Source organism: Castor canadensis, chromosome 16 (genome assembly GCF_047511655.1).
Source record: "Castor canadensis chromosome 16, mCasCan1.hap1v2, whole genome shotgun sequence".
Lineage (NCBI taxonomy): Eukaryota > Metazoa > Chordata > Mammalia > Rodentia > Castoridae > Castor > Castor canadensis.
In genome coordinates, this window is record NC_133401.1 from 26,977,653 (window position 1) to 27,005,427 (window position 27,775).

The window sequence follows — 27,775 nt, forward strand, 5'->3', positions numbered from 1 at the left end:
CACAGTGATGGTGCATGAGGTGGAACTCTAATAGCTGTTTTGCTATTCGAGGGTGTTGGGGAAAACAAGGAGTTTCTGAGTGTTGAATATAAATCTATCAGAATTCAGGATCTTGGTCCCTTGATCAAAGCCCTAGGAGACCAGATTCCTGAAGATGTAGATTGTCCATTCAAAGTGAAGACATGTTTCATTGCACACATGTATAATAAGTAGAAAAGTTCCTAATCTGTTGGGCTTCTACTTGAATTTAAGTACAGCGTGTGCCTCTTTGGGTGTGTGATCTCAATTCATTCATTAAGAACCTTGAAAGACAGCTGGCTCAGATGGGGCCACAAACAAGAGAAAACTTTGCAGCAGATACAGGCTGTAGAAAACCTGAGCCACAGGATCCAGAAGAGTACATGTATGTATATAGTGATGTCAGTTGTTATCAGACACTGTTTGTTACAGCAGAAATAGTAAGGTAATGTATTCTGTGTGTGTTCTGTGTGTGTGTGTGTGTGTGTGTGTGTGTGTTTGTATGTGTGTGTGTGTGTGTTTACAACACTAAGTGCTGAAAGTTAGTGATTTTGGACCATGTTATTTTGTGATGTACAATGTAGATGATTTTGGGGCAAAGAAGATAAAGCCAGATGGAAGTAGCCAGAGGTCACACACATTACCATTTCAGTCTTATGTGTCTGGCAAGAGACTGGTGTTCGCCACACCCCAGTGCTCCGGAAATGAGAACCAGGTACCTATACAGTGCATTTCCATTTCCTGTGGGGCTCCTGATGTCACAACCATGTGCAAGGCAGGACCTGCGTTCTGAGTGGTCACACATCGCTTATCTCTCTGTCTTTCCAACTGGGCACCCTATTCGTATCCATCTGTGCTTCCCTGGTCAATACGAGAATACACTATGGACCCCAAACTCATGGTTCTTCTCTGCCTTGGTGAGATATGAAGAGGGGAAGAAGTTTCTCTAGTCTGGGAGGGATACCACCCCAAAGCCAGGTCTTGAACATCAAAAGACCCCAGAGACACAGGAGACTCTGGAGAGGAGAGGACCTGCTCAGTTTTCAGGTACAAACTTTTTAAATGGAACTCTCTTCCAGGACTAAGTCTGGACTCCTGGATGCGAGTGCTGGCAGGTGAGTTTGTCCTCAAATGTCCCATATTCCTTCCTTTCACTGGGGAAAAGATGACACCCTGGGCATGGAGGATTGAAAACCTCAGGTATGGCTGACACTGGGTGTGCCCGAATGGTCCTTCCTTGAGACCTGGAATGGAGCAGGGGATTTCCTGAGACCTAGCCTTTCATTTCCTTGAAGAGATCCTCCCCAAACCTACACTCTGGGCTGAGCCAGGCTCTATGAACCCCTGGGGTATGCTGGTGACCATATGGTGTGAAGGCAACCTGGAGGCCCAGGAGTACAATCTGTTTAAAGAGAGAAGCTCAGCACCTTGGGACACACAGAAGCCTCTGCAGTCCAGCAACAAGGCCAAGTTCTCCATCACGTACATGACAGACCTAAATGCAGGGAGATATCACTGTAACTATCACAGCCCTGCTAGTCGGTCAGAGGACAGCGACCTGTTGGAGCTGGTGGTGACAGGTGAGAGGACACTCAAGGGTCCCCACATCTGGCTCTGCCCCCAGGAATGGGGTCTACTGTCAGGGTTGGCCCGTTTCACAGCCCAGCCCTTCAACTACATGAGAGATGTGGGCCAATTTGACACAGTGACCCCTTCTCTCCTAGGAGCAGCCTACTTCAAACCCAGCCTCTCAGTCCTGTCCAGACCTGTGGTGACCTCAGGAGAGAATGTGATCCTCCAGTGTGGCTCATGGCAGGAATATGACAGGTTCATTCTGACTAAAGAAGGAGAACACAAGGTCTACTGGACCCTTGACTCTCAGAGACATCCCAGTGGGCAATTACAGGCCCTGTTCCCTGTGGGCCCTGTGACTGCCAGTCACAGGTGGATGTTCAGATGCTATGGCCATTACAGTAACCAACCTCAGGTGTGGTCAGAACCCAGCGATCCCCTGGAGCTCCTGGTATCAGGTGAGATTGCTTAATTTTGACCCAATTACTTTTGAATCCCTAACACTTTGTCATTTTCCCTGTTCCCAGTGGGAGGGAAGCTTCTCATCCTGAGTCAAAGACCCAGACTGGAAAGTGTGGCTGGAATCTCCTTTTAGCCCCTGATCTGTCTTCATTCCAGGGATGTCCAGAAAGACATCCCTCATGAACAAACACAGCCCTATCTTGGCCCCTGGAGGGACCTTGAACCTCCAATGTCACTCTGCATGTGGCTATGACATATTTTCTGTGAAAAGAGGAGGAGGCATGACCTCACCCAGCAGCATGTCCAGCAGCCCCAGGCTGGGCTCTCTCAGGACAAATTCCCACTGGGACGTGTGAGCAGCTCCCATGGGGGCTGGTGTAGATGTATGACACACACAGCCAGCCCAATGAGTGTTCAGACACCAATGAACCCCTGAACATCCTAATCAAGGGAAAGAACCCAGCAGGGTCAGTCAGATACCAGACTGCACAGTCCATGCTGGTGGATCCCCAGAGGTGATGGCCAGGATGAGGTCTGTGTGCCTCAGAAAGTGGACATTGAAACTTTGTAGAGGTAGGGAGGGGAAGAGAGAAAAAAGAAACAGAAAGATGTTGATCCTCAGAGATAGGCCTTTTGAGGTCTCAGCTGAGACCAAGGTGGGGCAGCCCCTCACCCTCCATCTTCACTCTAGGCCAGCTTCCTGAGAGACCCTCCCTCTGAGTGCAAGGAGGGCAGCTGATTCCCCACCCCTCTTACCCCACCCATACCTGTCTCAGATCAAAGTGCTGAGTGCTCAGCAGCATCAGGCATAATCCTCCATGACTGCAGTGATCTCAGCACTCAGGGCACTACAGGTGCTCTGGGTTTCAGAGGTCATCCCCCTACTCCTTGTCACTACACCAGTGACCCTCCTAACTCCTGGTCTCAGGTGATGAACCCCTGAGCCTATCCACTCTAAGCTCAAAGGATCACTCAGGGCTCTGTCCCCAGGATAGTTTTTAACTGGGTTGGGAGTGAGGCATCTGGACAGAGTCTCAGCCAGAGGGAGAGTGACCCTCAGATAGGTGTAGGAATGCAGGGGTTCCCAGGCATGTGCACCCCTCCCTTTCGTTGGAATCCAGAACATACTATATGGACATTGAGAGTTCCTTGAGGAATCTACAGTGCAGATGTAGGGGAGTGAATAGAGATGGGGTTTTCAGGGGCAGCCCCAATCCACCACTCTTATCTTGTGCTTATTCACAGGACCTTCTAGGATACCAACACCCCCATATTCGGGGCCCATTTCAACCGATGGTAAGTCTCAGGGGCCTCTGACCAGGGAATTTCTTGGGTTCCCAGGCTGCCTGAAGACATCTTAGACTACCTAAGTCCTTATTCCTGTGCCAGTTCTGCTTGTGTCCAGGAGGTTTGGGGTCACATAGAAAAGTGGGTGGGAACCCCTAAACTATAGAGGTGCAGAAGCTGGGCTGCATGAGGGTGTGTCAAGACAGAGGCAGATGTTGGGGCTAAGCCTAAGGGAAAAGTGACTAGGCTGAGGTGGGGATCAGGGAGCCCTATGCCTCATCTCCCATGCATCCCCACAGGCCCTGAGCTTCAGCTGAGCACCTCCATAGTGTCAGGAACCCAGAGAGGTAAGCAAGGAGCTTGTTAGGAGGTGGAGTCCAGGCAGGCAGGGACTGAGCTATAGGGTTTGTGCAGAGTCCTGTGAGATGTTGACTTGGACAATGTTAGGAAAATGCCTCACACTGCACACAAAGGAGGCTCGTGAGAGTTATCTCATGTCCAAAAGTTTAATAAGCAGGGTGGCTGGCTGAGAGAAAAAGGCACAGCAGCTTCTCTCGGCCAGTCTGGTTTTAAGTAGCATTTGGGGGTAAGCAAGAACAAAGGATGGTCTTTGATTTGCAAAGGAAGAGACCAGCTGCAGGAACAAGATCTCAGGCAAAGGGAGGTGGCAGGAGATAAGGAACAGTGAGCCTTGATCAGCAGAGGACAAGACCAGCTGCCTAAGCAAGGTCTAAGGGTGGGTAAAAGGAAGGGGGGGTGGGAGATAAGGAATGGTGGATTTTGTTTGCAAGGAATGAAACCAGCTGTGGCTTAGGCTGCATAAGAAACTGTTCCCATCATTCCCCCATTTTTAGTTTAATAATGATGAAGGTAGGGGCTGAGGATCAGGAACTTGGCGAAGCATTGGTCTCTTTAGCTGCTTCCTGCTGGCAGGGGACATTTTATGGGGCAGGATCCTCAGACTCCTGTGGCATCTGGCAGTTTTGGAGAGGTTGATGTCCCTGGAGATACAACTGGTTAACTTTTTGATTGACAGTAGCAGACATGTAGTTTGAAACAAGGGATGAAGCTTAATAATAGGAGAGCAAGAAATATAGGCATTAGGATGGGCATTAGCCAGGAGAACCACTGTAAAATGTTGTTCCCTAGAGGATTTTAAGAGTCTGTTCCTTAAGAGGTGATGCCATTGGGGATCCCATTGAGCCAGACAGCAGTGGGTGCCATGAGAATGACCAGGTGAGGGTTGGTCCACCAAAGTCCCAATGGAGAGGGTAGAAGATATTTTAGGAGAAAAGATCCCCTGGTTTAACAGAAATTGTTATAGGGTAGAGCAGGATCTGGTCTGTATGTTCTTTGAGAAGTTCCCTGAGAAGATTAAGATAAAGCAGGTAGTCATCCAGAGGAGCAGGGTCTGTTGGAGTCAAGTTTTCTAAGAGAAATGGGTGGCCATATATTATTTAAGACCCAAATAGGAATATTAGGAGGAACATAAAAGGTGTCTTGCTAAGGGACTGCATACCTAGGGATCTAAAATTTATAAAATCCTGTAACTCCCACGAAAGCTCTAAGCTGCTTTTATGGTATGGAGAAGTGGGAAATGGAGGATTGAATTGATTTACTCATGACTCAGGGAGTGAGTCTGTCCTTTTAGGAACACACCTAGGTAGATGACCGGAGGGAGACATAATTGAGACTTTTCCTTAGAGACTTTGTATTTCCAGAGGCCAGAATGTTTTAAAAGGGACTCAGTTGCATTGCAGATAAGGGGCTCTGTGGTTCTGCATTGAAGAAGGGTGGCCTCTGGGCAGTGCCAATCTAATAAGTCTCTGGGTAGGGCCTGTCCACAAAGATGAGGGCTGTCTTTAATTCTTGGGGCAAGACTGACCGGGTTAGTTGTTATGAAGCTTTTGTGGGATCTTTAAAGGCAAATAGAGGCTGACTGTCAGGATGCAGGTTAAATGGAACACTTTTGGATAAAAGAGAGATTTAGCTCATCATTTTACATAAACTGACACTTTTAACTCTGTAAATGTTTGTACCATATTTAGATAAAGTTTAGATATTGAACACAGTTATAAGGTGGTCATTTAAGAGACCGTTGTATGAGCAAATATATAAATGAACTCTGATTTAGTAGTACTTAAAGTTTGACAAGATCAACAGGAAACATAATTTCTTTGTAGGCAACTCTTAGATTATATTTAACTTTAATTTTATTATACATTGAAGCTTATTATTATACATTTTTGAAAGTTATTTAGACCTTTATATAACATACTTAATCCTTTGATGGCTTGCCTTTATCCTCCCTATTTGAGACAATATTTAGGACAAACCCTTTTTTATACAATCTTTTTTTATCTAAAAATAATTTTTTAAAAATACATTTATTATCTATTTATATTTATTTTAGTTGTTTATTTTGTACCTTGTATTTTAAAATTAATTTTATAAGAATTTTAAATTTATTATAGGAGCTGAAGTAACTAATTAGTAGCCCTTGATTTTAAGGAATGTATGATAGGCATAGGGCCTTATCGTCCCTCAGGCTTGAGGCAATATTGTTTTGGGTGTGGAAACTGTGAGGGATTTTTGAATTTTATTTGAATAGGTAGGTCTGTCAAGGCTCACCCTACACTGATTTTATCAGTTTACATTGTGGGATCTATTTGGTTCTGAAGGAGGGAGCAGCAGAGATAGCTGCCTGGGCGAGGAGAATTTGGGTTTCTAGTTGTGATAGTAAATCTTGTTTCAACAGGGCCATTGGAGTTTTAGATACTATGAAGAAAGAGTGACAGAAGAGGTGGTCTCCCCAAGAGCAGGCCAGAGGCCGGGTGAACTAGCACTTTAGGGGCTGGCCAGATTTGTCCTGAAGGATAACCTTGTCATTGGACTGGGGACTGGGAGAGAAAGATAAGACAGAGAAATGGGCTCTGCTGTGTAGGAGGAAAATGAACTTTTGCTTTTTTACCATTATAACTACCCTAGGGCTCCAAGAAGTGGAGCGTGGACAGGAGGCTGGGACCCATCAATCCATAGGAGGTGGCACCTCCCCTCCCATCTGGAGATGGCAGGGGGGGGACACTTAGACTTCCAGTGGTTACCTTTGCAGAGAGGGCAGGGTCCTGGTTGGGGGAAGTGCTGTCTCCCGGGCTGTCCCCTTAAGAATTCTCTGAAGAAGTGCTCCTCCTGTCCACCATGGTAGCAAACTTGAGATGTAGACCCCAGTCGGGTGGGGGCAGAAATGAGGTCATATCTCATCTTTCTCTCTGTTAGTAATGTCCCGGTTATAATATACAGATATGGCTAGTTGTATTAGTTGATCCAATGACCTCTTTCCTTTAGTCATAGACTGAGTTTTTCACAAATATCAGGGGCTGACTGTTAGAAATTTATCTTTGAGGAGAACCTCTCTCACCTGTGATTCTGGGTCCACTGTGGTATATTTTCTGATAGCCTCCTTAAGATGTTGTAGAAAGGTAAGGGAATTTTCTTTTAGGACATTGTTGTAAAGCAAAGTTGTTATTTTACACTGACACCTGACACACTGGAGGGCAGGTCTCTGAATTGTTCTGGGCCTCAGTTTCCTCATTTGAAGAATGAGGAACTGGTCTAGGTTAAACTACTTTTTTCATTATGAGATGGCTGAAGTGGCATTAATGATAGCTATCTTTTTATTATTATTATTATTATTATTATTATTATTATTATTATTATTTGATTTAATAATATTAGGGAATTGAGCCCAGGACCTTGTACATGCTGGGCAGACATTTTCCCATTAAGCTACTTCCTTAGCCCCAAATATCTTTTGTCTTTTGCTGTGTTGGATTTGAACTCAGGGCTTTATGCCTGCAAAGTGGCACTCTACTGCTTCAGTTATATCATTAGTCCCTTTAGGTGTGGATCAGTTAAGGGGACTGTCTGTGCCCCTGTAGGTAGGTGTATTTATTTCCTCATTTTTAGGTGTCACTAGTATTGGGGCTTATTGTAAATGGTAATCATTTTTAACCTGAGTTGCCTGGGCTAGAACCCATTTTATTTTTAATGAGAAAAGAGTCTGGTTTAGCAGAAGCATAATATCCTTTTATGTTAATTGAAAGGTTTGGACCTCTTCCTACCATTACCTGTTGAAGGGGGAAGCACCCATTAGGATGTTTTGGATATTGGTGTGGCTTAGAAGGTAGGGCAGAGGGTGGAGCAGTAGAGCTGGGCCTTGTCATTGATGAGGGGCTTTTCTGGTCCTCCTTTCTATGTTTATCCTGTGGCTTACAAAGAATGGCTAGTATTTGAGTATCTAAATAGTAATTGTGGAGCCAATCTGAGATGAAAGAAAATTTGTATAGGGGACCTCAGTTCACTTTTTTCCCTTTTATAGAATAGGTCTAATTGAAATATGTATTGTAATTTAAGGAACCCTGTGAAGGCCACTTCTCTTGGTCACCCAAGGCATGTTGAGGCCAGGCCTCAGTACAAAGCTTTTAACATCTACAGGCCAGAAGACTGGAAGGTGCAGATAACATCTAGAAAGAACAAAATGTTAGGATTCTGCCTTTTAGCTAATAGAAGGCAGCCTCTTTAATAAAGGCTACTTTTGATAGAGAAATAAATCATGTGTAAAGTTAGAGAAGGTCATTCAGAGGGCATTTTGGGCCAATATAGTACCATAGGGACAACTAGTGTTAATATTTGGAGGAAAAAAATTTATGTTAAGGCCAAAAGTACAGAAAATTTTAAATGAGAAGTTTAGAGAACACAGTAATGTGTTATTTTTGGACTATAACCTTGAGTTGACAGTTGGCTTACAAAGGCTGCCTAGGCCTGATCCTGTGGCCTGTTGCCCCTCCCCCCTTCCTGTGTACTCTGTGTGCATTTATTCTAGGGGGAAGTGATGGTGGGCCGCTGCCATTGCCATGTGTGGTGGAGTGCCTCAAGCAGTAGGCCCTGAGACCAAGAACTGTACCCCCCAAAAAAAAATAGAAAGAAAAAAAGAGGTGATAGTGACATCCTTGTCTTGTTCTGATTTCAAATCATTCACATTTTCTCAGGAGAGCCACCATGGCATACAGCTCCATGTTGAGCACCCAGCATCTGTCCTTGTGATGTGTGGGAAGAGGACGGAGAACTGGGTGGGCCAGCAGGATGTGGTTTCCAGACTTTACTTGGAAACAGTGAAGATGCTGCTGAAGATGGGGGAGGAGGAGCAGTTTAGGACAGGACACAGGGACACTTCCTTGGGAGCTCTTATTTCTCATTTCAGAGTACACAGCCCCTCACCCACAGCTGCTGGGTCTCTGAGTCCTAGCAGAGCAGGTCAAGAGGCTGCTCAGGCCATGGTGGGTCTGATTGTGGGTAAGGATAGGGGCCCCACCAAATTCACTCTATTAGATAGACTCATCCCAGTTGTGGCTACTGCTGTCTTGGCTGCTCTTCAGTTCACCTTGTGGCCTCCATACTCAGTGTTCACCTGAGACTATGGAGGGGCCATGCACCTGCTCGTTAGAGTGACTCAGGATCCCTACCCAGATTGTCTGTGTGCAATTCAATTTATTCCTACAGTGCATTTTCTGCTTATATTTGTTTTGTTTTTCTGACACTTTCAAAATAATTTTTTCATGTGGAAATTTACACCAAGATATATGGATGTATATTTTAAAAGAAAGTGATTCTGTTTACAGAGGTTTAGGTCACATTGTACATTAATTATTAAGAATAACTTCCCCTTAATATCAAGTCTTCTTACTGTAGATGTTTAAACTCAGGTTTATTTTAGACTTTAAAAGAATTTTACCCCAGGCACCTGTGGCTCACACCTGTAATCCTAGCTACATTGGATGCTGAGATTGGGAGGATCACAGTTCGAGCCAAGCCCAGGCAAATAGTTCAGGAGTCTCCAGTCTCCAAAATACAACCAGAGAAAAATGGATCTGGTCCAAGCAGTAGAGTACCTACCTGCTTTGTAAGTGTGAAGAACTGAATTCAAACCTCAGTCCTAACAAAACAAAAAAAATTTACATATTTTTATTCATAAAAGTTATGCATGTTCAGAGGAAATTTTTCTGAATAGTGAGGCTACTTTAATCATTTATAAGTCATTTTTATTACTTTATTCTTTGTAAATAATGATTGAGTATACAGGAGAAAGTTAAGGGTTTGTGACTATTAATTTTATTTCATATTAGCTTAGGGTTATCTTCCTTCTAATTTCAATTAATACTTTTTGATTCATGGATAAAATTCATATCAACCACAGTGAGTTGGAATTTCAGTTGTTTCTAAATTACACACTTATTATTCTTGCCTTATAATGTATTTATAAATACACATATATATCCTATATAAAGTGTATATGTACATACGTGCTTATATGTGCATAGGCATATTTATATTACACACATTGTATATCTAGTTTATATTTGTTTAACTTTTTCAAATATTCACCCATATTAATATTGCTCAACTGTTTTTTTACATGTTTTTTATGTAGATTTAATCTTGAAAACTAGCAATATGTATTTTTTCTTTTTAAAAAGTTTTTTATTAGCTTTTAATAGTTGCACAGGGAGATACATTGTGATATTTACCTATATGTTCACAATGCATCTTAGTTAGATTTATCCTCTCCATCATTCTCCCTCTTCCTTCCTCCCTGTCTCTTAGAAAAATTTCAACAGGTTTCCTTCTTTTATTTTCATATATGAATATAAATACATGGACTGTTTCCAAAGCATGACCATTGTAAATAATGCTGCAGTAAACTTGGGTGTGCAAGTCACTTTGTCATATTCTGGAGCTCATTCCTTGGATACACAACTAACAGTGAGATCTCCAGATACTATGGTAGTTCTATCTTTACTTTGTTCAGGGAACTCAATAAACAATGTGGTTTCCATGAACCACTGACATCACCTCTTTAGAATATGTGTGTATACACTTTTGTGGGGGGAGGTTTGTATGTGTGACATTTCAGGTGTTTCTTGATATGGGACAATTAGATAAGAAGAGGTTAAGTGCATGATGAGGTTCAAGAACTGGCTGGGTTGGGATGCAGTGTACGCTACCCCAGGCAGCCACCTCTTTGTGCTCCTGATGCTCAGGATCCCTCAGCCCCAACAACTCACCCCAGGACCCTGGATATTCGGTGTTGAGTCAGTGGAAACTCATCTCTAGGGGAATTAGCTTACATGGTCCTAGCATCAAGAGAGAGCAGACTAAGGAGTCCATTATTTCTGAACTGGGAGAACCATTCTCCCACTCCTCCTAAACTCAGGGATCAGATAAAATCTGTCAAAAAATATTCAGATCTCAATTACTGAATTCACATAGCACTGTGGGGTAAAAGAATGCAATGAAATGGTCAGAGGGAACCCTGCTGCAGAAGTTTTATGGTTTGTTCCGGATGTACATGATGTTATGTCATGAGAATAAGACACAGGAATGTGGACCTCAGGAGAAAGTCTCAGGTCTTTTCAACACTCACCATCCTACTCATCTTCTTCATTCTCAGGTGCAGCTGAGAACCTCAGCTAATCACAGAACATGTCAGACCCCAAGATGGGTGTGCAATCAGATTTCTCAGATATAGGGCTGGGCACAAAGGTAGAGAGCTGTCCAAGGAATCAAGTGCCCTGTGACGACCTGCAGTGATTTTAGGTAGTTTTGTCCTGCTCTGACCTCTATGTCCTCTTTGTCCACATCTCTAGGCTCACAGTCTCAGAATTACACAATGGAGTATCTCATCCACCTGGGCATGGCAGGCCTGGTCCTTGTGGTCCTTGGCATTCTGTTATTTGAGGCTCAACACAGCAGAGAAGGACGTGAGATGCACTCTGAAGATGAATAAGTAACAGGACGCCATGCAGAGCAGTGGAGTCTCAGAACTGAATATGACAATCCCAGGGAGATCTGGAAGAAAATCTGGGCATGAGTTGGGGGACTGTGTTCTGAGAATGTACAGGGAGCAAATGTGGTTTGGGGGATGGAATCTCTGGTGTTGGGTGGTCCTTTCTTTGCTAAATTGTGATTTCCTCCACATTGCTGTGGACTTTTGCTGACTGCCTCTCTTCTCTCACCTCCATGATGTGAGGGTGAATACCACAAGCCAGGTGTGCATCCTCATCCTTGTGCACCTACTGGTTTCCTTCACTTTCATGTAGCATTTTCCTCTATATTTAATTACCATTTTCCCATTGTGTTTTAATTAGGCTCCATCTTTTCATCTGAGAATATGAAAACAATTAACAGAACAGATGAAAAATCTCAGATTCCCTTATGAATAAAATCCTAAATGTACAATGGTGTTCTAACATCTCTCTGGACCCTCAAGCCCTCAGTCCTCATCAGCTGCCAGTTTTCTCCCAAAACGTAACAACTTTGATCCAACACACTGATGCTTGAAGGAATAGTCTGATGGGCACTGCTGACATGCCTCTCAAAACAGACACTGTAAAACAAAGTCCTGATTTGTGGCACAGGCTGAAAACTGTATACTTTCCTTTCATGTTCAAGTTCAAAATGCAGATGTCATGTCAGGCATGAGGGTTTGGGAAACAATGAACTCAATATGGTGGTGTCTCTTCCATTTTAAATTCCTCTGTTCATTGCTGGTATATCCAACAGAAATTCACTTGTGTATTAACCACAAATCAACCTTCCTATAAACACTTAGTTGTTCTGGGATTTTTATTTCATTTTGAAAATTTCTTTAAGATATTCTTTTGAAAAGATATCCAACAAAAAGAATCATGTCATCTGCTTGTAAGTAAAGTTCTATTTCTCCTTCTTGATCTGTGCACTTGTGTTTCCTTTATTTATCATCCCACAATACCTAGGACTTCCAGTGCAAGGCTGAAAAGGAGTGAACAGGGGATGCCCTTGTGTTATTCCTTATTTTGTGGGAAATTTTTGGCTCTCACTCTTAAATATGATTTAAGTGATCATCAGGCTGCTTTGTCTATGATTTTAGCCAGATTGAGAAATTTGATAATACCTACTTTGCTGATACTTTTAATGAGGAATGGGTAGGGATCATGGTAAATGCTTTTCTGCATCTAATAAATATCATTATTGTGTAATTTTCTTTTTAATTCTGTTGCTGTGACTGTTACACTACTAGGGTTATGAATATTGAATTAGCTTTATATACTTTGGATAAATTCCATTCATTTATGGAATATAATTCTTTTTATGCATGACTGGATTTAATTTACAATATAGTTATTCATGACTTTGTGAAAGAATGTGTTCTGAGAAATGCATCCATAGGAATTTTGATCACAGAGTGTACTTACACAATGTTGCATGGATCTCATATCACAAGGCTCTCTAATTTCTGGGGTCACCATCATATATGAGATCTGGCAGGGACTCAACTGTCATTATGTGGACTATGAATTTACTTTTGAGATTTTGTCTCCGTGTTCATGAGAAATGTTGTTTTTTCTTTGTTTCCTCCAATGTTTCTACAATTTTGTTTTCTCTGTCCAGTTTGTGAATTAAAATAATGTTGGCCACCTAGAATGAGTTAGAGTCAGTGGCCCCTGTACCTGGACCTGTGTGCAGCTGTCTGGGTGGATTCTGATCTCACATCTTTTTGTATTTCAAGAGAACCTTCCAGGACAAGGAGGCACCTGGGTGACCTTCTCTGTCCTCCTCCTTCTCCAATGTCCCTATCCACATGAGCACCCTGGTTCTGTCCCCCCTTCAGTCATTGTCTGTAAGGCTCATGCTCTGTCTGCAAGGAGGGAGGGGACATTGAATGATTCTGTGTCCTGAGATCCGCAGATCCTTTCACTCTGAAAGTCACCACCATAAGAGATTGACACTTCAGGATGCACTGAAGTCGAGGATCCCACATGGGACCCACTCAGTCTTTAGGTTCCAAGGTCCTTCTCACTGAGTGATGAAAACATGGCCCAAAGTGAACTGCAGATACTAGGATCAGGAGAGTTGACAAGGGAGGGGTGAGAGAACTCATCCTTCCTAGCCCAGAGACAGAAACACAGGAGTTATCCCCCCTCCATTCATCACTGACAACATTCTCAATGTCTCAGACACTGGTGTTTGAAGCCATGATTGCAGAGAGGTAGAACCTAAAACTAAACCAGGACACAAAGGCTGAATGGGCAGAGCAGAAACAGCAATGTCCCCACTGTTGTTTCAGCTCCTCACCCTAGAGACATATTATAGAACTACAGGATGGGAGACCCAAGAGACATTGTTGAATCAGGGGTCCCAGGCTCTGCCCTTTTTGCCCGGTACACACCATGGGTGGTCTGTACATTATTCCTCACTGAGTCTCTGCATCCTCATGAGGCAAAAGAGGTGTTTGCATATCAATTTAGTCCTTGGGGATTGGTGGGGGTGGATGTGATTCTTGCCTTACATCTGCAGTCTGAATTTGACCCAAGGAAATGACAGTGCCATAGGAAAATCTCCCCCAACATCCCCTCCACACTGCTGTTGTAACACAATCAATCCACCTAAGATTCCTTAACATGGGGAAACTGAAATTAACAAAACCACTGGTGAGGGAAAGACTTGGGAACTTGGACAGAATCAGGCTGTTCCTGACCTTCCTACATAGGACTCTCTTCATTCCATGCATATTTGAAAATGTCTAAGTATGGTACTTTGAATTCATGACAGGCAAAATTGATTTCTCAAAAAAGAGAATTTGTGTCTTATTTTGGACCTCTGCAAAGATCAATATGTTGGGAAATAGCAGTTTTGCTTCCTGAGAAACTGTCACTGTTAAAACACAATCTAGGTTGTTGCATGACCACTCATGGGGTCCTCTCATCTAGTGTGACCTTGTGTTCTCTCCTCCCATCTCTTCCACACTGTGGACAAACCAGAAAACAACACGGTTCTGAAACTCACTGCAGAAATCTGCCTATTCCATATGGAAGGACAAGTGAAATTTCTACTACTGTTCTCTACTTTTAGAAGAAGTCTTAAATTTTACTATTGTGATGATCCCTTGTACAATTTTCACTGACATTTTGTTAAATTATTATTTGTTAACATTTATTTTTATTAGCAAATTATTCATAACTATCTTTAAATAAGAATTGGTTCTGGTCTTAGCCAGCCTGAGTGCATAAGAACCAGTTGCAAGGTGCCAGGAGAACAAAGAAAGATGCAGATAAACCCAGGGCTGCACAGTGTGATTTATTGAGGACTCACTGACAGAAGTGTGGCCATATGAAGCACTAAGACCAGTGGACCCTTTGATTTGGATCAGAGGAAAGAGTTTATGTAGTAGTCAAAAAAGTGACTTCATCCAAGCCAGAAGGTTCCTGATTGAGCTCAAGATGACATTAAAGGTGACAAACATAATCCTTGTGCTCACTGGGCCAGGCCCTGTCATAGAGCTCCACATACCACTCTATAGATCTGTGCATAAATACAGTGCACTGGGAACCATGTGGAGAAAGAGACCAGGGACACTAGGATGATCATGGTGGTTATGACTCAGGATGTCTGTGATCAGGTCAACATGGGTCCCTACAGCATCAATGACAGATCTGTCAATCACTGATCACTGAACTAGCAGAAAGAATATGCCTACATGTTCCCTTGATATTTTCAAAAAGTTTATTATCAATTAATAAATACTCTTAATTGAAGCACTGTTGATCAACTAGCCAATAATGACTTTTAATTAGTTCTAGTTTTGATTATTATACAAACGTCCATTTATTTTATTTAACAGACTGGAAATTACATATGATGCGTTGGTGATTTGCTTGGTTACTGGGAAAAATATGTCTTCTAATTCCATAGGATATTTTATTTGCATCAAATCTGCTGTTTGTATACAGAAGCTCTATAACACATTCTGCGATTTTGGTATTCCCTGACCTCTCTGTACTCTTTGTCTGCAATCCCCAGAATTACACAGTGGAGAATCTCGATGCATAGACATGGATGGTGAGGTCCTGGTGGGCCTCAGGATTCTGGTATTTGAAGTTCTGTGCAGAGAAGGCCACAACATTCAGCCAAGATGTGAACAGGACAGATGGCCATGCTGAGTGATGGAAAGGAGGGAGATGGATCTGACCATCCCTGGAGGTTCTAGAAGAAAATATAGGTCCAAGGTGGAGCACTGTGTCTGAGAATGTGCAGGGACCACCCTGGATTTGGGTGCAGAAAAACAAGTGCAAGCTGGTGTGCAGACTTTTTTTCCACACTAAGCTTTGGCTCATTCCCATACCTTGCTGTGAACTTTTGTGAACTGGCCCTCCTCTCCTCTCACCTGCACAATCTGTGTGAATCCCACAGGCCAGGTTTGGGACTTTGACTTTGTGCATCTGTTACGTTGCTTCACTTCCATGTAATATATACTATTTTCATTATGAATCACTGCACTCCCATTGTACGTTAATAAGACTATATTTTTTATCAGGGAACATGGATCTTGGGTGAAATAACAGAAAAATAAATAAAGTCAGATTCCAGGATGATAAGATGCCTAAATGCAAACTGTCTTAACACTCTGTGGACTCACAAATGCCCATCCTCTTTGGATGCTGATTCAACGATTTCTCCAGAAAAATAACAACTGAGATCAGCACCCTGGTTTTTGAAGGAACAGTTGAATTCCTCTGCTCATTTCTGGCATATACAAAAGAAATTGACTGTGTGTTAGCCCTGAATTATCTTCCTGTAATCACGATGACTTCCGGAAAGTTTTTCTTTCCTTTTTGTCAAATAATTCAGATTTTCAATTTAGACAATCATGTCATCTGCATGGAAAGATGGTTCTATTTCTCCTTCTCACCTGTGTACCTCGTGTTTCCTTTATTTCTCTTCCTGCATTAACCAGGCTTTCCAGTGCAATGCTGAAAAGGAGTGGACTGGGGGATGCCCTTGCCTTCTTCCTTATTTAGTGTGAAATTTTAGATTTCTCATGACTATATATGAAGAAACCCCAGGCTTCTTTTTATCTGATTAGTTTAATCAGATGGAGTAATTTCTCTGTTCCTAATGTGCTGACACTCTTTATGAGGAATGAGTTCAGATCGCAACCAATATTTTTTCGGCATCCACAAAGAAATTCTGTTGTCATGTAATTTTCCTTTTTAACTCTGTGGCTGTGAATGATCACATTGCTTGGCTTTCCAATGTTGAACTGACTTTACATCCATTAAGTAAATCCCACTGACTAGTGGAATATAATTATTTGGCACAACATTGGATTTAATTTATAATGTTTTTATTCATGATCTTATGAAAGAATGTGTTTTGAGAAATACATCCACAGACAACTTTGTCATTATGTGATCATCAAGTGAACATATATAATGTCACATGGATCTGATGTCACAAATCTTATTGGGCTCACCATCACATATGAGATCTGCCATAGACTCAAACATCATTATGTGGAGTGGGAATGTTTTTTGAGGGCATCCATCTGTGTTCATGAAAATGTTGATCTATACTTTGTTTTCTCTAAGGTTTTGTCTGATTTGTGTATTAGGATAAAGCCACCTAGAATGAGTTAGGTTCAGTGGCCTCACTGCCTGGACCTGTGTACAGCTTACTGTATGGATTCAATCTTACCTTCTCCCTGTAGTATTTGAAAAGAACCTTCTAGGAGGAGGACAGCCTTGGCTGAACTTCCCTGTCCTCCCCTTACCTGACCCATACACATGGGTACCCTGGTCCTGTCACAGCTCAGCATTGTCTGTAAGGCTCATGCTCTGACCCCATGGAAGAAGGGGACACTGCCCTGAGTTCTCAGCCAGACTCAGATCCTGGAATTCTGACAGTCACCACCATGTGATGTGAGCAATCTGGGATGTCCTGCAACCACGGATTGCATGTGGGACACACCAGACCATAGGTTCACAAATCCTCACTATATGCTCACCACATAGCTCCAAGTGAACTCCAGATACTGGGATGCAGGACAGTTGACAAGGGAGGGCAAACAGAAATCATCCTTCCTGTACTAGAGACAGGAACACATGGGTCATACTGCCTGCACCCATCACTGGAACTTCTCACCAGGGTTCAGACACTGATGTTTGTAGCTGTGAGTGGAGAGAGATGGAACCTAAAACTGAAGCCAGACACAAATGCTGAATGGGCAGAGCAGAGGCAGGCCTGCCCCGACTGAATTTCCCTCTCCTCACCCCTGAACAAGATCATGGAACTCCACTATGAGAGAGCAAAGGGAATGTGTCATGTCTCTGCCCTCTGCAAGCTTCTCATAGTGGCTCACCTCTCATTTCTTCATCAAAAGGCAACTTAGTCCTTGGGCATATAAGGGGGTGGGTCTCTTGCCTTCTACCTTGGAACTGAATTTGACCCAAAGCAAGTGTCAATGACATAAGAAAAGGTCTAGACATCCCATCCATGCTACTGTTGTAATACAAACAGTCCACCCAGGATTCCTTACTCTGGGAAGACTTACAGATGAACACAACCATTGATGAGAGGAAGAAGTAGAATACTGGACAGAACCAAGCTGTTCCTGACCCTCCCACTTGTGGTTCTCTTTTCTCCGTAGCATATTTGGAAAATGTCTAATTATGGTACTCGGGATTCAAGACAGATAGAAACTGATTTCTGAAAAAGGAGCAGTCGTATGTATTATTTGGTACAATGCAAAGGCCAATGTGTTGGGAAATAGCAGTTTTGTTTCCTGTGAAACTTTCAGTGTGAAAATACAGACAAGGGTGTTGCATGCCCATCCATGGAATCCTCTTATCTAGTGAGACCTCGAGCTCTCTCCTCTCATGTCCTCCAAATAGTTTGCAGGCAAGGAATGCAAACTAGTACAACCACTCTGGAAAAAAATTTGGAGGCTTCTTAAAAATCTAAACATAGATGTACCATATGATCCAGCAATACCACTCTTGGGGATATACCCAAAAGACTGTGACATAGGTTACTCCAGAGGCACCTGCACACCCATGTTTATAGCGGCACTATTCACAATAGCCAAGTTATGGAAACAGCCAAGATGCCCCAGCACTGACGAATGGATTAAGAAAATGTGGTATCTATACACAATGGAATTTTATGCAGCCATGAAGAAGAACGAAATGTTATCATTCGCTGGTAAATGGATGGAATTGGAGAACATCATTCTGAGTAAGGTTAGCCTGGCCCAAAAGACCAAAAATCGTATGTTCTCCCTCATATGTGGACATTAGATCAAGGGCAAACACAACAAGGGGATTGGACTATAAGCACATGATAGAAGCAAGAGCACACAAGGGAGGGGTGAGGATAGGTAAGACACCTAAAAAATTAGCTAGCATTTGTTGCCCTTAACACAGAGAAACTAAAGCAGATACCTTAAAAGCAACTGAGGCCAATAGGAAAAGGGGAACAGGAACTAGAGAAAAGGTTAGCTCAAAAAGAATTAACCTAGAAGGTAACACCCATGCACAGGAAATCAATGTGATTATCTGAACCAGCAATAACCCTTGTTTCTTCCTATTATTGCTTATACTCTCTCTACAAAAAAATTAGAAATAATGGCAAAATAGTATCTGCTGGGTATTGAGGGGGTAGGGGGGAAAGGGAGGGGGCAGAGTGGGTGGTAAGGGAGGGGGTGGGGGCAGGGGGGAGAAATGACCCAAGCCTTGTATGCACATATGAATAATAAAAGAAGAAAAAAAAAGAAACTATTAAACTTGGGGAAGTTATAAAGCCAAAAAAAAAAAATTTTTTCAAATTCGGCACCCAGCTCTGCCCGCTCCATAGGGAAGGACAATGAGTTTCTTTATTGGTAAATTGAACATGTACTCTGTGGAGTTTTTTTAGTAAAATGTATATTGTTAACTTATCCATGGAAGAAAAAGCCAGGGGGAGGAACTGCAGAACAGTGAGAAAAATGTCACTCCACATTGCTAGAAGGATGTGACTCAGCATCCCATCAAATACCACACATTCAACTCTCCTGTGGGGAAGACAACACAGGACAGTGCAGCCTGGAATGGGTGTGGGAATCAAGTGCTGATTCCAACTCTAGCTGCTACTCAAGACAATGCACATTACTAAGGAAAATCCACACATCCCTGACCATGTGTGAAGCTATGGGTCTGGCTGAAGTCTATTTTCCAAGGGTGTTAGGGCTGAGGGAGGATAAGAGATGCTTCTCCACTGTCATATGAAAGTCTGTGTCAAACCAGCTTCTGCCATGTGGTCTGCAGGTGAGAAGCTCCTCCATTGAGCAGGATGCCCTGAGTCCATCACAGTGATGGTGCATGTGGTGGAACTCTAATAGCTGTTGTGCTATTGAATAAAACAAGGCATTTCTGAGCATTGAGTATAAATCTATCAGAATTCAGGATCTTAAGTAGAAAATTTCCAGATCTATTGGGCCTGTACTGGAGTTTAAGTACAGCATGTGCCTCTTTGGGTGTGTGATCTCAATTCACTAATTAGGATCCTTGAAAGGCAGCTGGCTCAGATGGGGCCACAAACAAGAGAAAACTTTGCAACAGATACAGATGGTAGAAAACCTGAGCCACAGGATCCAGAAGAGTCCATGTATGGAGCATCTGTGGCAGGAGGCTGTAATGAGTCCCAGCATAGACCTAAAGATTTTAGAGTCACACTGTGACATGTCTTTAGAGAGCCATTCTTCTTTGGGGAAGTGACTTCTGTATTTCTATTGAGCTCCACCTGAGTGTGAATTCCTGGACAAATGTAGCAAAGTCATCATGGAACCAGACGTGACCATCATGGCCCACCCAACCCTAAATTGAACTCAACCATGGTCCATTGTCAGAGAAGTGGCTCATAAGAGATTTGGATGAAGAAGTTCCCAATGGTGTGTGATATACAAAATAGCAAACTCAACTTCTGGGCTGAGACAGGCTCTGTTACAACTTGGGGAAAACCTGTGACCACATGGTGTCAGGGGAACCTGGATGTCCAGAATACCTTCTGAATTGAGAGGTAAGCCCAACACGATGGACAGGCAGACATCATTGGCCTCACACACAATCAAATTCACATCCTCATCCCCAGAACCTATGACACTTTACCTTACCTGACAGAAAGGGACTTTGCCAACTAGGAAGAAAGACTACCCACGGGGTCACAGCAAAATAACTAAGTCCTAGTAAGTGAAAGAGGTAGGCAGGGACTCATCATCAAAGATGGAGTTGAGAAGGTAGAGCAAAGTTGGGAACAATGTGATCGTCTCTGAGATGGGAGGAATGAAGAGGCACAAGATGCACAGCCTGCAGGAGTGTGAAGAGGTGAGTGAGCAGACTCTGCCTGGGCCTCCAGGGAAAACAACCCTGAGGGGAGCTTGACTGTGTCCCTGAGGTCACCTTGCCCTTCAGACCTGGAGAAGAGTAATATAGTGATCTCAGTTGTTTTCAGACACTGTTTGTTACGGCAGAAATAGGAAGGTAATATATTTTGTATGTGTGTTCTGTGTGTGTTTACAACACTAAGTGCTGACAGTGATTTTGGACCATGTCATTCTGTGAGGTACAATGTAGATGATTTTGGGGCAAAGAAGATAAAGCCAGATGGAAGTAGCCAGAGGTCACACACATTACCATTTCAGTCTTATGTGTCTGGCAAGAGACTGGTGTTCACCACACCCCAGTGCTCCGGAAATGAGAACCAGGTACCTATACAGTGCATTTCCATTTCCTGTGGGGCTCCTGATGTCACAACCATGTGCAAGGCAGGACCTGCGTTCTGAGTGGTCACACATCGCTTATCTCTCTGTCTTTCCAACTGGGCACCCTATTCGTATCCATCTGTGCTTCCCTGGTCAATACGAGAATACACTATGGACCCCAAACTCATGGTTCTTCTCTGCCTTGGTGAGATATGAAGAGGGGAAGAAGTTTCTCTAGTCTGGGAGGGATACCACCCCAAAGCCAGGTCTTGAACATCAAAAGACCCCAGAGACACAGGAGACTCTGGAGAGGAGAGGACCTGCTCAGTTTTCAGGTACAAACTTTTTAAATGGAACTCTCTTCCAGGACTAAGTCTGGACTCCTGGATGCGAGTGCTGGCAGGTGAGTTTGTCCTCAAATGTCCCATATTCCTTCCTTTCACTGGGGAAAAGATGACACCCTGGGCATGGAGGATTGAAAACCTCAGGTGTGGCTGACACTGGGTGTGCCCGAATGGTCCTTCCTTGAGACCTGGAATGGAGCAGGGGATTTCCTGAGACCTAGCCTTTCATTTCCTTGAAGAGATCCTCCCCAAACCTACACTCTGGGCTGAGCCAGGCTCTATGAACCCCTGGGGTATGCTGGTGATCATATGGTGTGAAGGCAACCTGGAGGCCCAGGAGTACAATCTGTTTAAAGAGAGAAGCTCAGCACCTTGGGACACACAGAAGCCTCTGCAGTCCAGCAACAAGGCCAAGTTCTCCATCACGTACATGACAGACCTAAATGCAGGGAGATATCACTGTAACTATCACAGCCCTGCTGGTTGGTCAGAGGACAGCGACCCGTTGGAGCTGGTGGTGACAGGTGAGAGGACACTCAAGGGTCCCCACGTCTGGCTCTGCCCCCAGGAATGGGGTCTACTGTCAGGGTTGGCCCGTTTCACAGCCCAGCCCTTCAACTACATGAGAGATGTGAGCCAATTTGACACAGTGACCCCTTCCCTCCTAGGAGCAGCCTACTTCAAACCCAGCCTCTCAGTCCTGTCCAGACCTGTGGTGACCTCAGGAGAGAATGTGATCCTCCAGTGTGGCTCATGGCAGGAATATGACAGGTTCATTCTGACTAAAGAAGGAGAACACAAGGTCTACTGGACCCTTGACTCTCAGAGACATCCCAGTGGGCAATTACAGGCCCTGTTCCCTGTGGGCCCTGTGACTGCCAGTCACAGGTGGATGTTCAGATGCTATGGCCATTACAGTAACCAACCTCAGGTGTGGTCAGAACCCAGCGATCCCCTGGAGCTCCTGGTATCAGGTGAGATTGCTTAATTTTGACCCAATTACTTTTGAATCCCTAACACTTTGTCATTTTCCCTGTTCCCAGTGGGAGGGAAGCTTCTCATCCTGAGTCAAAGACCCAGACTGGAAAGTGTGGCTGGAATCTCCTTTTAGCCCCTGATCTGTCTTCATTCCAGGGATGTCCAGAAAGACATCCCTCATGAACAAACACAGCCCTATCTTGGCCCCTGGAGGGACCTTGAACCTCCAATGTCACTCTGCATGTGGCTATGACATATTTTCTGTGAAAAGAGGAGGAGGCATGACCTCACCCAGCAGCATGTCCAGCAGCCCCAGGCTGGGCTCTCTCAGGACAAATTCCCACTGGGACGTGTGAGCAGCTCCCATGGGGGCTGGTGTAGATGTATGACACACACAGCCAGCCCAATGAGTGTTCAGACACCAATGAACCCCTGAACATCCTAATCAAGGGAAAGAACCCAGCAGGGTCAGTCAGATACCAGACTGCACAGTCCATGCTGGTGGATCCCCAGAGGTGATGGCCAGGATGAGGTCTGTGTGCCTCAGAAAGTGGACATTGAAACTTTGTAGAGGTAGGGAGGGGAAGAGAGAAAAAAGAAACAGAAAGATGTTGATCCTCAGAGATAGGCCTTTTGAGGTCTCAGCTGAGACCAAGGTGGGGCAGCCCCTCACCCTCCATCTTCACTCTAGGCCAGCTTCCTGAGAGACCCTCCCTCTGAGTGCAAGGAGGGCAGCTGATTCCCCACCCCTCTCACCCCACCCATACCTGTCTCAGATCAAAGTGCTGAGTGCTCAGCAGCATCAAGCATAATCCTCCATGACTGCAGTGATCTCAGCACTCAGGGCACTACAGGTGCTCTGGGTTTCAGAGGTCATCCCCCTACTCCTTGTCACTACACCAGTGACCCTCCTAACTCCTGGTCTCAGGTGATGAACCCCTGAGCCTATCCACTCTAAGCTCAAAGGATCACTCAGGGCTCTGTCCCCAGGATAGTTTTTAACTGGGTTGGGAGTGAGGCATCTGGACAGAGTCTCAGCCAGAGGGAGAGTGACCCTCAGATAGGTGTAGGAATGCAGGGGTTCCCAGGCATGTGCACCCCTCCCTTTCATTGGAATCCAGAACATACTATATGGGCATTGGTAATTTCTTGAGGAGGCCACAAGGTAGATGTAGGGGGGTGAACAGAGATGGGATTTTCAGGGGCAGCCCCAATCCCTCACTCTATTCTTGTGCTTCTTCACAGGACCCTCTGGGGTACCAACACCCCTATATTCAGGTCCCATCTCAACCGATGGTGAGTCTCGGGGCCTCAGTCCAAGGGGTTTCTTACATCCCCAGAATGCCTAGAGACATCTCAGACTATCTAAGTCCTTGTTCCTGTGCCAGTTCTGCTTGTGTCCAGGGGTTTTGGGTATCATGGAAAAGTGGGTGGGAACCCCTAAACTATAGGGGCTCAGTGGCTGGTCTGCATGAGGGTGGGTCAAGACAGAGGCAGATGTTGGGGCTAACCCTCAGGGAAATGTGACTAGGCTGAGGTGGGGATCAGGGATCCATGCCTCATCTCGCATGCATCCCCACAGGCCCTGAGCATCAGCCAAGAACCCCCATGGTGTCAGGACCCCAGATAGGTAAGCAAGGAGATAAATTAGGAGGTGGAGTCTAGGTGGGCAGCGACTGAGCTATAAGGTTTGTGTAGAGTCCTATGAGATGTTTACTTGGAAAGCCCCTCTGCCATCTGGGCCTCAGATTCTCCAAGTATAAAGAAGAGGTTTGGACAAGAATTTCAAATTCATTCAGAGCTGACCTTGGTTGTGACCTCTTGGGAGAAGAGGCCACCCAGAGGAGACTCCAAGACCCCTTTGTGCAGTGGACCTGTCCCCCCTGCCACAATGATGGTGACATTGTGCAGGAATGGGCACAGGGTCGTGACAGGGACATTCAGATTCTTTCCCTCCTGTTCAGGAGGCTCAGCTCTGGTGCAGCCATCCAGGCTGAAAGTCAGACTCCCTAGGTCCAATCCCAGCTCTGCTGCTCCCTGTTGGGTGACCTAGGGCAGGTGGTTTGCCTCTCTGAGCCTCAGTTTCCTCTTTTGTAGGCTAGCTGGGATGGGGTGGCAATCCCATGTTACAGGAGTGTGAGGGTCAGAGATGAAGGTTACAAATTACCCAGCATGAGCATATCACACAGTAGGTGGTCAGATGAGTGGCATTGTTGCTCATTCACTACTTCACTTGTCCCCAAGGACTGCAGTCATACCAGCTGGTTCTGATCGGGATCTCAGTGGCCTTCCTCCTGCTGCTGCTCCTCCTCTTTCTCTACTGCTTCTGTCATGGACATCAGGGAAAATGCAGGAGGTCAGGTGAGCAGGGAGTGGGTGACATGGGTCGCAGGTGTGGGTGGGCTTCCTCAAGCACTGAACAAGTTTGGGCTCAGGACACCAAGCCCAAGGAACACCATCCAGGTGGGGACAGAACAGGTGAGAAACCCTTCTGCAGAACCACAAATCAGAAAACCTAAAACAGGAATCACTTAAACTTGGTATCTGTGCAAATTTTAGACATTTTCTGAGCTTTTCCACCTCAGGAACAAGTGGACATGAATCCAGTGTGTTTAAAGTCCCTGTCCTCCCCTGCAGTGTCCTGTGAGGTGGGTTTTGCCCTCTGATCTGAGATTCTTCCCTGTAACGCAGCCCACAGAAAGGCCGACTTCCAACATCCTGCAAGGGCCATGGAGCCACTGTCCAGGGACAGAGGACTGCAGAAGAGGTAATTCTTGCTCAAGGACGCAGACTCATATGAATAATAAAAGAAAAATGAAAAAAAAAAAAGGACGCAGACTCCCACCTGCCTATCATCCCTCACTGATACCTGATGTCCTTGTCTCCCCAGCTCCAGCAAAGCTTCTGAAGTCCTGGATGAAAACCTTTGTGAGAGAAAGAGGGACCCTGGGAGGACAATGCTTGAGTCTCAATACCACAGTGGGAGGAAGTGGGCTTGGGCTGAGTCAGACTGAACCCCACACTGTGAACCTGGGGACATCACCAGAAGATGACACCCAGTTCTGTCCCCACAGATGCAGCTGTGAAGGACACACAGACTGAGTACCAGGTGGAGCTGAACAGTGAGGTGAGACCCCCACAACCATCCATGGCTCCAGGAACTTCTGTTGCCCAATTTCATCCAAGAAACCCTCTCTGACCTCCCCTCATTCAGCACTTTGAGACATCCATTCCTGATGCCTTTCTACTGGGAGCTTCTACCTCCACCTGTTGTGACCTCTCTTTCTCTCCTGGCTTTCTTGTGACCTCATGGCACCTCTCTCCTGTCTGTTTCCTGCCACCTCAACCTCTGTCTGGCTGTTAGTCTGCTCCTGGATCTCAGAAGCACACATGCGTAAATGAGCCCCTCCATTCCTTCCCCCAGTCACGCACAGGAAGCCCCGTCTTGACCAGGCTCACTGCAGGGGCTGCAGATGCAGCAGTGACTGGAATACCCTCTGCCCTAAATTCACCTTGAGATTGGGAGACAACATCAAATAAATGCCACGTGTTAGGAGTGCAAGTCTGTTAAAGAAAATGAAGCAGAGAAAGAGCTTGGGGCAGAGAGGCCAGTGTGAATTACAAGGGGACTCTGATAAGTTGTCTGGTGAGAAGCATGGATGGAGAGGAAGCACAAACAGCTAGTACACTAGTGCCTGCTGGCAGGGGACAGAGCATATACAAAGGTCCTGGGGCAGGAACAAACTTTTTCACATAGGCTACTGTGACTCAAGCCATGTGAACAAGGGTCAGAGTGTTAGGATGAGAGCACAGATCTGTAGGAAGGAAGCTGTCCAACATTCAGAGGTCTTAGGAAGCTTCTGAATAGCCCATCATGAATGGCATAATCTGATTTAAGTTTTGAAAGTATCACTTGGCCCAGCATGAGGAAAACCGGCTGAGGAGGTCCAGATGGCATCAGGAGGGTCTGTCTCTGTCTCACTGTCTCCCTGCTGCAGGGCCCACCTGAGGAAGACTCCCAGGGAGTGACCTACATCCAGGTGAAGCACTCCAGACTCAGGAGGGAAAGGGCTGCCTGTCATTCCCTGATGTCAGGGGAATTCCTGCACACGAAGGACACACTGGTAGATAGGGACAGGCAGGTGGACACTCAAATGGGTCTTGTTTTCCCCAGGCCCTGGCTCTCCAACAGCAAGTGTGCGCCTTCCCTCTCACTGTCTCCCCTCTAGGCTGCTGCTCCTAAGGGTCCTCAGGAAGTGACCTACGCCCAGCTGGCACTCAGACAGGGAAAATTGCACCTCCTTCCTCCCAGTCAGAGGAGCCCAGCTGAGACCGGGGAGCTCACTGCTCTGGCGTCCACCACTGGGAGACCATGAATCCTCACTCCATGGAGGGTCCTCAGAGGACATGGAATCTGCCCTGGTGGACATTGACTGATGAGCCACACATCACAGATGTCTCACCTGGCACCAGTAGCATTCAGGAACTTGTGGGTCTAACCTGATTAGACTGTCAGAAACAACTGATATCTTGATATTTGAAAATAAAACAGAAGACTTGTTGATAAACAATGAGTTATGTGAGAAAACAAAACTGGTGAGAGAAGGTTTGAATTGGACAATCGTGTAACCATGGCACATTAAAACATGATGCTGGAAATTTCACAGCCATTAAGAAATAAAGAAATTTTAAAAACCTTAAAGTTAAATGACCCTATCTATCATATTGAGAATATAGAAAGAGAATAGCAATCTCTTCTGAATGAAAGGGAAGGAAAAAATGTCATAGAGTAGCTACTAATGAGGACAAACAGACATACAAATAAATATAAATAATACCCAAAAAGTTCATGCTTCAAACATGAATGACATTTATAATTCTCAGAAACAGTGACCAAGAAAGACAGAGAGCAGGTGAAATTTCCACAGAGGAATGAGACAGAGCATATATTCATGTAAAGAAACAGTGCTATGAACGTTTTATGTTCACAGATTGAAAATGTAAGCAAAGGGACAAAATTTTCCACATTTAGTTTATTGAATAGACATAAGAATAAATAGAAGACGTGGATTGTTTTACAAACCTTAACTGCAGTTGTGCAGGACTTAATGTGAGCGTTATGTTTTGATAAAATGTGAATTTCATCTATCTTCATTGTGTGAAAGTCACAGTTACACAAACCCAGATGGTATAGCTCACTGCACACAGAGGCCACATGGTGTAGCCCACAGCTCCTAGCTGCGAACCTGCATAGATACTATTATGTAACACAGCAGATGGTAAGTTCCAATATTTCTAAAAGTATCTAAACACAGAAAAGGTTGACTAAAAGTTCTAGATTATAGGAATTTTCCAGCCCCATAAAAACCTTGCAGGACTTCCATGCCACACATGGTCCAAATTTGATATATGGCACGTGACTGTACATTGGCTTTGTAGTGAAAAATTTCACCTTAATTCCAATATAGGATGCTTTATTAGTGATGACTTCTAAGTATTTATGCAC

General features: G+C 44.6%; 1 protein-coding gene across 1 annotated transcript; it reads left to right on the forward strand.

The window, feature by feature from the left end:
- The first annotated feature begins 775 nt into the window (after nucleotides 1-775).
- LOC109674493 (leukocyte immunoglobulin-like receptor subfamily B member 3) lies at nucleotides 776-27,015 on the forward strand. Its single transcript, XM_074058255.1, has 13 exons — nucleotides 776-935; nucleotides 1,098-1,133; nucleotides 1,314-1,598; nucleotides 1,743-2,048; nucleotides 21,531-21,815; nucleotides 21,960-22,265; nucleotides 23,515-23,565; nucleotides 24,514-24,630; nucleotides 24,961-25,036; nucleotides 25,160-25,197; nucleotides 25,344-25,396; nucleotides 26,268-26,393; nucleotides 26,499-27,015. The coding sequence occupies exons 1-13, from the start codon at nucleotides 902-904 to the stop codon at nucleotides 26,643-26,645; spliced, it is 1,860 nt and encodes a 619-aa protein (XP_073914356.1). The 5' UTR covers nucleotides 776-901; the 3' UTR covers nucleotides 26,646-27,015.
- The last annotated feature ends 760 nt before the right edge of the window (nucleotides 27,016-27,775 follow it).